Raw genomic sequence first — 14,584 nt, forward strand, 5'->3', positions numbered from 1 at the left:
TGTGTTGGGCAGAAGAAAAAAATGTCATACACATCTGGGATGTATGAGGTTGAGTTAATGATGAGAATTTTAATTTTTGGGTAAACTGTCCCTTAAACCTGCTAGCTTTATGTGTGGAGCACAGATTCTGAACCAATATTGGTGTTACATGCGTGGAGAGGCAAAAAAAAGCAGATGGTAAGAGAGAGAAAGATTTACCTCCCCTCTCTCAACAGTCAGACTCTCAGACCTAACCTACTTACATTTTTATCTCTGTACTACTAGTGCTGTGTCATGGGGCATTCACGCTTAAAGCTGTTGGTCATAGTGGGCATTCCTACTCCTTTAAAATGCAGACAATTCCTTTATTCCTATCATTTATTACATGTCTCAGTCCACATGCAGAGATAACTCATATAGAACTATGAAAATGCTCTCAGTATCATTATATACAGTAACTTGCCTGTACTCTACTTTAGTATCTTACGAGAGACTGATCATGTGTGCTCTAATACCTATTGTTTAGCACACATCGCTGCTCAGTTTCATAAAGTTAAACTTTTCTTAGTTTGTCTTATCGCTGGACACCTCCACATCACATCGCCAGTGGTCGGCTGTCTCTCATGTTGTCAGAAACAACCAACTCTCATTGCAAATGAAAGACTTCCACTCGCTTTGTTGCTGAAATTGCCAAATGAGTGAATGCCCCTTATGGCATGTTTTCCATTTTCTTAACTCCTAAACATCCCCTCTGTCTGAGATTAAAGGACTTCAATGTTTTAAAGAAATTTGGTCATCACTGTAGTACATTCCCCAGAGCTAGAGTAGCAGAAATAAACAGACCCCAGCATGTTCGCTCTCTCTCTCTCTCTCTCCAATTCAAATTAGCTTTATTGGCATGACTTGTGCAGTATTGCCAAGCTGCTACATATTTTGCTGCTGTTGTGATCAAGCTGTAGTTTTCTCCCAAAATATGTTTTAATTTTTCAGGTTTTGGTTATGCCATAAAATTTGGTGCTATTTGTTGTAATTGTGTAAAGTAGACAGATCAGATGTTGTGATAGTGATCACAGTGCAGCAGGAAGTGTACTTCTGTCTCCACCTCCCTCTGAGAGCACATTGAACACAGTATCTGCTCTCGCGGCTGCCATCTCTGTCTGTGCCGTCCTCCTCTCTATAGCCAGACAGTGATCACTCAGTCTGTATTTGCGTAATGTCTTTCTCACTTTGTTCTTTCACACAGCTCAGGTATTCTGCTGGTTTGTAATCTCTTTTCTGGTGTAAATGGAGTTCCATCTTCTTTTGGTATTTAGTGGCATCACTCTCTCTCGCTCATATCCTCTGCACACACTTTTATTCACATTACTCAATTATTTACATATTTCCTGTTTGCAGCCATGGACATTGCCTTGTTTGTTCTGGGTCTGTTTGCATTTTATAAGCATATCTAGCTCAGATGGTTCTAATGAGTGAATCGCTTCTAGAGGATATCTGATGGCTGTCTATTTCAGCGAGGTGACCTCACACCAGCAGATCTTGCAGTAATGCTGCTGTACCACAGCCAGCTTAGACAACTGTGACATTGTCGTCACCATTTATTTAGCAGTACCAACCAGTGCCTTGTAACAGTACCGGTTTTATAAAATAAAAAATTTGGTGAGATGTTCATTCACTAAGGGATTTGAAATGGCTTAAATGCTCATTTGGAACCTCCTCAAAGTGAAGGTGAACAGGTCTAAAATCAAAGTGGTGGTCTGTAAAATGTGAATCAGAATTTGAGGTGATGTCAGTTATTTTACCTTCATCAGATTCCTGAATTTGAGCCATGAAGGGCAAGTGTATTAGCTGAATTTGATTTGGGATTTCTTTGCAAAGGAAGCTTGACAAGATAACTGATCATTTGCTGTTCACTGCCTCAAGTTTTTGAGCTGTGCAGTGTCACTAATACGTATTACCTATAATTAGAGCCACTGATTTATTATAATCATAACTATGATTCAAATATTACAGTGAATAGTTTATCCAATGTTTTTTTTTCTTCAGTATATTTAGCTTTAATTGTTTTAGCACTTTGACTTTAAATGGGATGAATTTAGAATTTAATTTTTAACTTCTCTAAGAGGGATTTAGTGTGCTGTGCTGACAGTGTTCTAATAGTCTATTAGTAACAGTAGACATTCAATGCACTCAAACTCTCATGAAGAAGTTGTCACCAAATTCATCCACTTAAAAGCACTAGCCGGAACAATCAAAGCACATCTTTCATAACTGCTGTAAGCAGTGTTACTGTTATAGTGCATAATCTATAGGTTTTATAGGAAGGACTATTTTCATTCTCTTTCGTGCATCTCTCCTTCGCACTCACATATATTCACCCTTACTCACTCTTATTTCCCATGTCTTCAAAGCATGTGAGCCCTCATCCATGGGGCCCTTGTGTTTTTGTTTTGGTCTTTGTGTCCTATCTGATGTACATGTCTGTGTTTAGGAGTACATGGTTCAAGACTACCGAACCCCCCTGCAGGACCAGCAGCGCCGCAGACCCTCACTACTATCAGAATTCCACCCTGGGGCTGAGAGGTGACGCACCCCCTCTCATCTCTGCCTTTAGACATTGTTCTATGCTCCTCATCTTATTTTGCCATATTAAAGACAACATGAGAACAAATTGCCTCTTATTCTTAAAAAAAATTACATTATCTTAAACAACTGTTCTGTTCTACTGACTTTACCATAGATTTGTGTGCGGTAGGGAGGGACACAAATAGGAGAGTACTCTGAAATTTACTGCAATGAATGATTAGGATAACAAATGAAAACACATTTGATTTTTGGTTTACAACTTCATTAACAACTATACACAAATGTGCAAAAATGGGGCCTCCTATCTCATTTTGCAATTTGTTATGGTGACATTATGGGTGGTACCGCTTTGTCCAATAATTGAAAAATTATTAATCAATAATACCACAGCCTAAAATGTTTAACAACCATTTGATCTAATCATATCCTGATGGATAAAATCAAGTGTCTTCATACATTATTTCCTGCTTCCAAGAAATAATGTATTTCAAGAAATCTTTTTTCACTCTGAAATGTCACATTACATTAATTCAATTATTTGTTAATTCTGTTTCATGTTGTTGTTTTAGGCCACGCTGAAGTTGAAGTTTTAGGCCACGTCCACACTAATACTTTATCGTATAAAAAAATGCACCTTTTCTCTTCATTTTTACCTCACGTCCACACTAAGAAAACTCTCTCCCATGTGGATAAATTGAAAATGCCATTGTAGTGTGGGAAGGGGAAACGGAAATATCTGAAAACGATTACATATTTGTCATGCGTCATGTGATGCAGATCCATTGATTCATTCAACTCAAACAATCAAGATGGTGGCCCATGTCGAATAGGCATTGTTGTGCCTGTTATTCACTTTGAGAGCATTGTAAAAGATAAATGTGACTTTGTACAACCTTCACATTGGATTCCTTCAAAGGTGAGGGTAAGTTTACTCGGAATTGCTGTTCAATGATGGACCATGAGGACAATTGCTTTTCAGGTCATACATGGATCGATGATTTTTCGCATGTGCAGTAAGGGGATTTAAGAATTTTCATGTTTTTATTTGGATGAGAAACTTTTGAAAAATGCCTGAAAACGGCAGTGTGGACAGCGTTACAAAAATGCTGATTTCAAATGTATATGGATTAATGTGAATTTAGCCTTAATGTTCTTTACTGATGCATTTGATATCTAAAAATTGTAGTGTAATTAACATGTCTTTGGTCTCATGCAGGCCACCAGAGCGCAGGCTCGGCTATGAGCAGCAGTTTCATGCTATCACAGGTCATCAGGAGCATGAGTCTCTGGAGGCCAAGCGTCCCCGCATCGAGAACGTATCTGAAACACACTTTTCACGATCTCAACCACCTGGTGTTGTGCTGCCCCCTCATCACACCATACAGGATGGCATCAGGGCCACCGGAGAGATCAAGAAGGTGGTAAACACGCACACTTGCAAACACACATACTTGCATAAAATGAATACCTGTAAGAAAAGTTCAAGCATCACTACATTACATGAAACAAACAGATCAGATTGTTGCCTGTTATGGATGTTATGTTTTAATTTTTGGGTCGCAATTTTGGATCTAGTTGTTTACAAATCTCATTACACATTATCTCTCCTGTACTTTCGCTGTCTCTGGAGCAGGAAACCCAGTTTGGTGTGAAGGTGGAGGCCTCATCTCCTGGTGGAGTTGCTCAGGTGGGCGAGGATCCAGACGCATCACCCTCCAAACTCTCCAAGGAGGAGTTGATTCAGAGCATGGACCGGGTCGATCGTGAGATCGCCAAAGTTGAGCAGCAGATTTTCAAACTAAAAAAGAAACAGGTGTGTAGCCTTAAAAAAAAAATAAACACTAGCATATGAGAAAAACAGAGCTAGAAAATGTACTTAAAGGGTTTAAAAGCTCAAGCATTCTGCATTTCAGTTCTCTGCTATTGTTTGTATTTCGTAAATAAAGAGCTTATTGTCGTTTTGACCTTTTTTAACAGGCTCTTGTGTGACCTTATGGCAATATTTGTTTGTATATATCCCTGTTTATTGGAAAACCTATTTCTCTCACTCTGTACATGCTAGGGTTCAACCCAATGTCACAGTATAGCTTCCTTACACTAGCTCTAACAGCAGATTGGGTTTTTGTCCAATCAGATCTTTTCTTCATTACTAAGCCTTGTGGGAAATGTGCCCTCCTGAGAAGAGGCTTGTCTCGACTCCCTTGCCTGTGCCAGCTTTTCTTGCTTTATTTGAAGGCCATGCCAAATCCTTCAGGAATGCATCATGATAATCCCAAAAGCTGCAAGAGTACATGCACAAATTCCTCTCTCCGGCTGCAATCTCTGTTTTCTAAAATATCTGATTGGCATGATACTAACCTGCTGGTAAAATGTACTTTCTGTCATCTTTTGGATCTTTTGATCTTTTAACCTGTTTTTCATTCGAAAAATCAGCAGCATTTAAAGAGAGCATTATGATTTTTAGAGAGTAAATTCACATGAGAAATTATGTTGAGGATGTGTAATATTAGACCTCACTGCTGCACGTATTTATCTTGTCCCAGACCATTTGAGCTACTAATATGTTGTGCTATTAGTTTTCTTACCATTCACCTGGTGGGCAACAGCACAGTAGAATAATAATAAAAAATTATATATTTTGTGTATGCATACTTGTTTAGGCTTCAAGTTTAATTTGCATTATCATTTTGTCTCTTAGCAACAACTGGAGGAGGAAGCGGCAAAGCCATTAGAGCCGGAAAAGCCTGTGACTCCACCTCCGGTTGAACACAAACATCGCAGCATCGTTCAGATTATTTACGACGAGAACCGGGTACATGCACAATTTATACATGAACACAAATCTTTCATAAAGCAGTCCTTTCTACAAAATTCCAACCCGGAAAATTCGTCAAATTTTATTTATAAAGCACATTTAAAATAACAAAACAGAAGTTGATTCAAGTGTTTTACAATCATTAAAGTATAATAATAAGGACAAATATAAAAACAATGTGTAAATCAAAATAAAACACTGACAGAAAAAATACGGTTTAATTTCAAACTGTATAAAAGCTAAATAGTAAAGATAAGATTTAAGGTAAGACTTAAAAATGGCTTGAGAAGGAGTGGACCTCACGAGAAAGGGGACACTGTTCCAAAGTTTAAAAAGGCCCAATCACAATTCGACTTAAAACAGGGGATATACAAAAGAAGTTGATGACAGGATTGAGCCTTTTGGGGAGGAGAGTAGGTGGAGAAGGTCTCTAGCGTATTGAGGTGCAAGATCGAAAAAGCACTTGTGAACATAGAGAAGAATGTTTAAATCAGTACTGCAATTAATAGGTAACCAGTACATTGGAAATATGATACCTATTTTTCAACACTGTTAAAAATCTAGCTCTAGCATTTTGAAGAATATGTAAATGCGATAAGTCAGATTGAGACGGGGCAACATACAGAGATGTGCAGGGCTCATGTGCGTGCGTGCGTGCGTGCGCGCACGCGAACAACAGAGCAATGCTTATTCACTGAAGTACGCTGCACGTTCAGACTATATATTTACTTAGTAAACTCATCCCTTGCTAGTCACAAAACTATTGTATTGAGGACTATTGTAATGTATGACTTAATATTTCCTTTTTAAAAATGTATATGAAGGTTGATTTCACAAAGTGATTTGGTCACAGTGAAGGTCGGGTAGTTGAGAGAGTGGTTTCATCCTGGTAAATTTAATCATGGTTTTACAACATAATATTGTTGTAACCATGTTTTTTGGCAGAAGCAATAATTTCAATGCAGTTAATCATGGTGATACTACAGTAATATGGTGTTAATATAGAAACCATGTTAAATCTTGTGGTAACTATAATTTTAACTACAAAATACCACAGTTATACTATGGTTACTGTAGTAAAATCATGGTTAATTTTTGTAAGGGAAGGTTTGGTTTAGGGGAAGGGCTTGGTGTAGAGTGTCTGTGGAACTTTTAATAAACACAATAAACATGCTGTAGTGATGCCACTATACTGTATTTTATTAGGGGTGCAAATAGTAACCGATCTGCTAGGGCTGCGCAATTATAGCAAAAATCATTATTGTCGATTATTGCCCTTGATATTGTAATTGCAATTATTAATGTTGATTTAAAATATTAAATTACCATGACGTCACAAATTAAGCAACCGTGTAGTTCTTCAGAGTAGTAGATTTCAAGCCCACATATATGATGGATATGAGCTGCGCTCCAGTTTCTTTTAAGCATTATATTGTATTGTATTTTATCTTGTAATAATGTTCACGTACAGTAAATAAAGCATATTCAATATTCAAACTTATTAACAGCTTATTTAAATTTACCAAGTTACTCTGTTCAGTAAGCCCTTTAGTGGCGGGACAGGGGACCATTAATCCTGTTAGATCTTCAATGGCGATCTTGTTCATTTAAGATCATTGTTAGATAATTTTTGGCACCAGTGGTTGCACTTTGAAAATTAAAAACAGTAATTTGCTATCGGAGTGCATGCGATTCGTGAAAATGTTAAATATACCAATCTGTGTGGCAAATGGGTCTTATTAGAGCAGACGCAATAATGATGGTGATTCCTGAAATATGCTATTCATGCCATATTCTTTATGTTGGCTACACCTCCAAAACACACTTAAAACAGTTAAGCTGAATTATTTTATTGCTATTTTGTGCAAAAATCTAATTCACATTGGCCTATTTATTAACATGACAAAACAAACCTGTAAATAAATTTTTAATAAATTGTTCACAGAAATTGAGCAACGTGACACTCTTTTTGAGATCTGCATTACGACGCAAGTACAGTGACACTCAGCACAATGTTCTGCACTCTTGCGAATGCTCTCATTAAAAACAAAGCTGTCTAATCAGCATAAGAAATCAATTATTTGAACCGCATCTGTGCCTTGTAGAACGGGATCGCTTTAGTTTTGTCGTGTTGCTCATTTTCAGTGTATTTAACATCTACGTTCCAAGCGAGGGTTGCAATATGCAATGAATCCAAAGGTCTTTTTGCTCTTGTTCTACAGCTTATTTTCAAGTGTCACGCGAAGAGAGCTAGAACATAAAGCAAGCATCTGAGTATTCAGACGGTTTAAAACTTGTGCATTAGGATCAGTTGTCTTTACAGAAAGGACGGATGACTAATCTAACTGGCTCTGATTGGCCATTGCCTTTTCATTGCTCAACGGACATGTTAGTGATTGGTTAGAATACTCAACCGCTGCAAAAACATGTTGTAAATATAAACCATTGTTGCAACAGGAGCAGACTTTAATTGAATGCTGTAATCGTCCGTTTTCCCGATTACGTTCGTAATTGCGATTAGTTTTCGATTAATTGCGCAGCCCTACTACCTGACACTATATGCACTGGTGCCTTAAATGCCTCTAAGACCTTTTTTTTATTTTTTTGTTACTATTTACACTGTGGAAATAGCCTATGCCTTCTAATCAGTGCCTATTGTGTATATTTCTATGCATGTCTATATTAATGGGATAACCGTTCGCAAAAGTATAAACAATGCTGAAGTAGAAAAAGACGGAGGAAAATAAATGCTCACACGTGTATTGCTTTGTCAAGTTTTTGGAATATGTTAAAATGAATGGGGTATCTTTGCCTGCCCCATACTTTGAGAAACCTCTGGCTTAAACAATTTGTAAAATTAGCTGCTGAGACACCACACACACACCCACACACCCACACACCTTCTCAAATGTCTCTCACTCTCAATGCTACAGTCAGCAACTGATAGTACAGTTTGCTCATTTAGTGTAGTGTGTCAGAAGTCTATCTGTCTAACGACAAGGACATATATCAGACTCTTTTGCCAACGTTGTCTTTCTGTTGTTTCACAGAAAAAGGCAGAAGAAGCCCATAAGATACTGGAAGGGTTGGGGCCTAAATTGGAACTGGTGAGTACTGTACAAATTGCTTTCTTATGCATGTTTGTGTGTGTGTGTGTGTGTGTGTGTGTGTGTGTGTGTGTGTGTGTGTGTGTGTGTGTGTGTGTGTGTGTGTTTGTGTAACTAGCTAACCTGCAACCCTTCTGTCTCTCTGCAGCCTCTCTATAACCAGCCCTCTGATACTAAAATCTACCATGACAACATTAAGACGTAAGTATATTTTGAGTTCAAGAAGACTGGTCAGATGTGTGGTCTTTCTAATTGATTAGTTATATCACTATTCAATGATTTGGACCTTTGTCAACTTGTTGGTTATTTTGGTTGCGCAGTTCCCTTGATTTTAGTGTGTTATCAGTATCTTTCTATTATAACGAGTAAAGCTTAGCCTTCGCAAAGGAAGATATAATCAGGCCACACAGCGGACATCTTAAAATGGTCTGAATTTATTTGGAATTTTCCCATGGAAGCCAAAATTATTGTGAACCACTCTGAAAACCCTAAAACAAACCAACTGTCATCCAAGTCAAGTCAAGTCAAGTGGTTTTTATTGTCGTTTCAACCATATACAGTTAGTACAGTACACAGCAAAACGAGACAACGTTCCTCCAGGACCATGGTGCTACATAAAAACAACAAAGGACCAACATAGGACCACATGAGACTACACAACGAAATAAAATACCTATATAAAAAACCTATATATATCTATATAAAGTGCACGTGCAAACATGTGCAAAAAGTACAGGACAGTACAACAAATTACTGACAATGAACAGGACAATAGACAGTGCAGCGCCGACCAGTACTCAGTAGTGCAAAAAGATGACAGTTTCTAAAGATGTAAACATAACATACTATGAGATAGTGTTCTATGCACATAGCAGTTATTGAGGTAGCAGACAGTTATAAAGTGACAGTTATTAAAGTGCAACTCAGGACACGTGTGTGTCAAACCAGTCTCTGAGTATTGAGAAGCCTGATGGCTTGGGGAAGAAGCTGTTACACAGTCTGGCCGTGAGGGCCCGAATGCTTCGGTACCTCTTGCCAGACGGGAGGAGGGTAAAGAGTTTGTGTGAGGGGTGTGTGGGGTCAGTCCACAATGCTGGTTGCTTCTATGGATACAGTGTTTTTTGAAAATGTCTTTGATGGAGGGAAGAGAGACCCCAATGATCTTCTCAGCTGTCCTCACTATCCTCTGCAGGGCTTTGCGGTCCGAAACGGTGCAAGTCCCAAACCAGGCAGTGATGCAGCTGCTCAGGATGCTCTCAATAGTCCCTCTATAGAATGTAGTGAGGATGGGGGTTGGGAGATGTGCTTTCCTCAGCCTTCGAAGAAAGTAGAGACGCTGCTGGGCTTTCTTGGTGATAGAGCTGGTGTTGAGGGACCAGGTGAGGTTCTCCGCCAGGTGAACACCAAGGAATTTGGTGCTCTTGACGATCTCCACAGAGGAGCCGTCGATGTTCAGCGGAGTGTGTTCACCTTGTGCTCTCCTAAAGTCAACAACCATCTCTTTTGTTTTGTCGACATTCAGGGACAGGTTGTTGGCTCTACACCAGTTCGTCAGCCGCTGCACCTCCTCTCTGTATGCTGACTCGTTGTTCTTGCTGATGAGACCCACCACGGTCGTGTCATCGGCGAACTTGATGATGTGATTCGAGCTGTGCATTGCTGCACAGTCGTGAGTCAGCAGAGTGAACAGCAGTGGACTGAGCACACAGCCCTGGGGGCCCCAGTGCTCAGTGTGGTGGTGGTGGAGATGCTGTTCCCGATCCGGACTGACTGAGGTCTCCCAGTCAGGAAGTCCAGGATCCAGTTGCAGAGGGAGGTGTCCAGGCCCAGCAGGTTCAGCTTTCCAATCAGGTGCTGGGGAATGATTGTGTTGAATGCTGAGCTGAAATCTATGAACAGCATTCGAACGTATGAGTCCTTATTGTCTAGGTGGGTGAGGGCCAGATGGAGGGTTGTGGTGATGGCATCGTCCGTTGAACGGTTTGAACGATCACGCAAACTGCAGTGGGTCTAGTGAGGGGGCAGCTGGGTCTTAATCTGCCTCATGACGAGCCTCTCGAAGCACTTCATGATGATGGGTGTAAGTGCGACGGGACGGTAGTCGTTGAGGCAGGACACTGAAGACTTCTTTGGCATGGGGATGATGGTGGTGGCCTTGAAGCACGTTGGAACAACGGCGCTGCTCAGAGAGATGTTGAAGATGTCGGTAAGAACATCTGCTAGCTGGTCTGCACATCCTCTGAGCACTCTGCCAGGAATGTTGTCTGGTCCAGCAGCCTTCCGTGGGTTGACTCTACGTAGAGTTTTCCTCACATCTGCCGTGGTAAGACAGAGCACCTGGTCGTTGGGAGGAGGGTGGACTTCCTCGCCATCACGTCGTTCTGCACTTCAAACCGAGCGTAGAAGTCGTTCAGCGCATCTGGAAGGGAGGCATCTTTGTCACAGGCAACTGATGTTGTCCTGTAGTTGGTGATGGCCTGGATGCCCTGCCACATGCGCCGCGTGTCACCGCTGTCCTGGAAGTGACTGTGGATTCTCTGGGCGCATGCGCGCTTTGCCTCTCTGATTGCCCGTGACAGTTTGGCCCTAGCTGTTCTTAGGGCTGCCTTATCGCCTGCTCTGAAGGCGGAGTCTCGGGACCTCAGCAGCGTGCACACCTCCGCAGTCATCCACGGCTTCTGGTTGGAGCGTGTGGTGATGGTCTTGGAGAAAGTGACATCATCAATGCACTTGCTGATGTAGCTGGTCACTGATGCTGTGTATTCCTCCAAGTTGGTAGAATCGCCATATGTTGCTGCCTCCCTGAACATGTGCCAGTCAGTACACTCAAAACAGTCCTGAAGAGCAGAGATGGCTCCTGCTGGCCAGGTTTTCACCTGCTTCTGAAGCGGTTTTGTGCGCCTGACTAGCGGTCTGTATGCTGGAATTAACATAACAGAGATGTGGTCTGAGTAGCGAGGTGGGGCGGGGCTCCGCCCGGCAGCGCCTGGGATGTTTGTGTAAACAAGATCAAGCCGTTAGCCCTCTCGTTGCAAAGTCCACATACTGATGGAATTTAGGGAGCACTGTCTTGAGATTTGCATGGTTGAAATCTCCGGCGACAATAAACAGTCCGTCGGGGTGAGCGTTCTGCAGTTCGCTCATAGCCCCATACAGTTCACAGAGCGCTTCCTTAGTGTTAGCGCTGGGGGGAATGTAAACTCCGGTTATGCAAACATAACCGGAGTCCATAGGCTGACAAAAGCTGTAAGCGAGTGAGACACCATTCGCTATTTTTATTTGTACCATTCGGTGGTTCACCATTCAAAATAAGCAGCCTGAATCTTGCATATTGTATATATGCAAGCTGTTGTTTCTCACATGCATCAACTCAGCTGCATTCTCCAGTGGCTTTCAGACAGCTGATGTTGCATGGCGTGTGGTGAGTCATTTACATAAGGTCAACTCTGACACTGCAACTGGACGACTTGGTGATTGATGACTTGGTTGTGAAAATTAGTTATCTTGCAAGCCCTAGTGTGGGTGGAATGAGGTTCCCCCTTGATTTAAATAATGGTAGTAATGGTCAGACAGATGCAAGCACCCTTGTGTGTGTGTGTGTGTGTGTGTGTGTGCGTGTGTGCGTGTGCGTGTGTGCGTGTGTGTGTGTGCTCCTGAAAATGTGTATTTGTGATTAGCGTTGACGGAAAGCCTGTCTGTGTAGGTTGTTATAGTGAAACTGGAATGCGTTTACACAGGTCAAAGTAGGTCTGTATGTAGTGTGCTGTTGACTCAGACACATGATAGAGTAGGGACATGTGTTTATATGTGCATGATGAGAAAAGCCCTCAATTTTCATTAATCAACAATAGTGACCACCAGAAAATATTAGTTTTCACAAATAGCAACCTGATACAATGCATGTAAAACTTACTACTATGGGGGATGTTTAGACGTGTGATTGTGCTTTCTGCTTGTGACGAAGAAAATGGGAAAAGACACTTAATTAAATAATTTTAGATGTTATAATATGTGCTCAAAAATAGATTGAAGACTCCTAAACTAAGACAGTTATACTCCATGCTTGTTTGTTTTGGGGCAGGCTATTTAGTAATAGTCAGTTATAGTAGCACTTGACCCCTCACACCCTTCAAAAAAAATTTGTAAAGGCGAGAAGTCGATTTTAAATCTATTGAGTAATTTTGTTCATACTTCTATGTGTGGTGTTAGCTGCTTTTATGTGGGAGAATGTAAGCCTGCTGGTTTTTATCGCTTCAGGAACCAAATGATGAGGAAAAAACTGATTCTGTTTTTCAAGAGGAGGAATCATGCACGCAAACAGAGGGTAAGTGTATTTTCTCTTACACTGTGTCTGTGAACATATGTGTTTCAGAAAGTGTTCCTTCATCAGGAGAGGAGTCTAAAGCTGCTGAAAATCTAGAATATGTGTTAAAAAAACTTATCAAATAAAACGATAAAATGCATAAACCCACATTAGTTTCACACCTTATTATTAGCATCATCTAATAATACTCACTGAGCACTTTATTCTGAACACCATGGATTAAATACAATTGTGCAGAGTGGTTATCTGAGTTGCTGTAGCCTTTGTCAGCTCTAACCAGTCTGGCCATTCTCTGTTGACCGCTCTCCTCAACAAAGAGTTTCCTTCCGCAGAACTGTCACTCACTAGATGTTTTTTTTTATTTTTGGCACCATTCTGAGTAAACTTTAGAGACTGATGTGCGTGAAAATCCTAGGAGATCAGCAGTTATAGAAATACTCAAACCAGCCTGTCTGGCACCAACAATCATCCCCATTCTGATGGTTGATTTGGACATTAACTGAAGTTCCTGCATCTGCATGATATTATGTATTGCACTGCTGCCGGTGTATATAAGCCACTCTTCCACCATCAGGCCGAACGGTTCTGATGAGCATGGCAAGTAATTGTTCTGGTAGCATTTACACTTGAACACGGATTAGTAAGGTACGATTACAAACTATTCCCAGCCCATATTTCTCTGCACGATTGGTTAACCATATTCGCAGAGAAGTGCGCTTTTGAAAATGGCTTTAGTGACATGGTGACTCAGGATTGGTCACTCTACCATAATCCTGATTTTGCAGCACCACAATGGAAAAAGAAACTGCAAGCCTGGATTGGTAACGGTGAGATTCAGCAGTGGTAACCATCAGGCCTGATGATGGGAAAGCAGCTTTACAAACACACACTGCTTTTGTGTCTACTTTCTGCACTTTTACCACACAATATGTTCAAGTCAAGTCAAGTGGTTTTTATTATCGTTTCAACCATATACAGTTTGTACAGTACACGGTGAAACGAGACAACGTTCCTCCAGGACCATGGTGCTAAAATGGTGTGTCAAACCAGTCTCTGAGTATAGAGGAGTCTGACAGCTTGGGGGAAGAAGCTGTTACACACTGTGGCCGTGAGGGCCCAAATGCTTCGGTACCTTTTGCCAGATGGCAGGAGGGTAAAGAGTTTGTGTGAGGGGTGTGTGGGGTCGTCCACAATGCTGGTTGCTTTGCGTTTACTGTTTTTTTGTAAATGTCTTTGATGGAGGGAAGAGAGACCCCGATGATCTTCTCAGCTGTCCTCACTATCCTCTGCAGGGCTTTGCGGTCCGAAACGGTGCAAGTCCCAAACCAGGCAGTGATGCAGCTGCTCAGGATGCTCTCAATAGTCCCTCTATAGAATGTAGTGAGGATGGGGGGTGGGGGATGTGCTTTCCTCAGCCTTCGAAGAAAGTAGAGACGCTGCTGGGCTTTCTTGGTGATAGAGCTGGTGTTGAGGGACCAGGTGAGGTTCTCCGCCAGGTGAACACCAAGGAATTTGGTGCTCTTGACGATCTCCACAGATGAGCCGTCGATGTTCAGCGGAGAGTGTTCAATGTTTGGTATTACATGCAGAGAATTTAATGATCGGATGCATGGGGGGAAATATTACACCCCAAGTCTGAACGGAAACATCAACCATCTCTGTATAATTGTCTGGATGTAAATAAGAAACCCCCAAGGGAGCTCCAGGTAGATCTCTATCCATTATTGGGTAGAACCCCCAATTTGCATGCCATTGTAATTTGCTTTTGTTGAACTT

The 14,584-nt window shown here is 41.2% G+C and overlaps 1 protein-coding gene across 10 annotated transcripts in view; it reads left to right on the forward strand.

Annotated features, from left to right (window-relative positions):
* The window catches only part of LOC127622859 (nuclear receptor corepressor 1-like), a 135,123-nt gene that overhangs the window by 29,267 nt on the left and 91,272 nt on the right, over nt 1-14,584 (forward strand). For all 10 annotated transcript variants that reach the window (XM_052096990.1, XM_052096983.1, XM_052097008.1 and 7 more), the window contains exons 3-9: nt 2,468-2,559; nt 3,779-3,980; nt 4,196-4,375; nt 5,261-5,374; nt 8,428-8,484; nt 8,633-8,685; nt 12,742-12,808. In XM_052096990.1, the coding sequence (XP_051952950.1) occupies nt 2,468-2,559; nt 3,779-3,980; nt 4,196-4,375; nt 5,261-5,374; nt 8,428-8,484; nt 8,633-8,685; nt 12,742-12,808 (765 nt within the window). The remainder of the gene's footprint in view (nt 1-2,467; nt 2,560-3,778; nt 3,981-4,195; nt 4,376-5,260; nt 5,375-8,427; nt 8,485-8,632; nt 8,686-12,741; nt 12,809-14,584) is intronic.

Source organism: Xyrauchen texanus, chromosome 3, assembly GCF_025860055.1.
Source record: "Xyrauchen texanus isolate HMW12.3.18 chromosome 3, RBS_HiC_50CHRs, whole genome shotgun sequence".
Lineage (NCBI taxonomy): Eukaryota > Metazoa > Chordata > Actinopteri > Cypriniformes > Catostomidae > Xyrauchen > Xyrauchen texanus.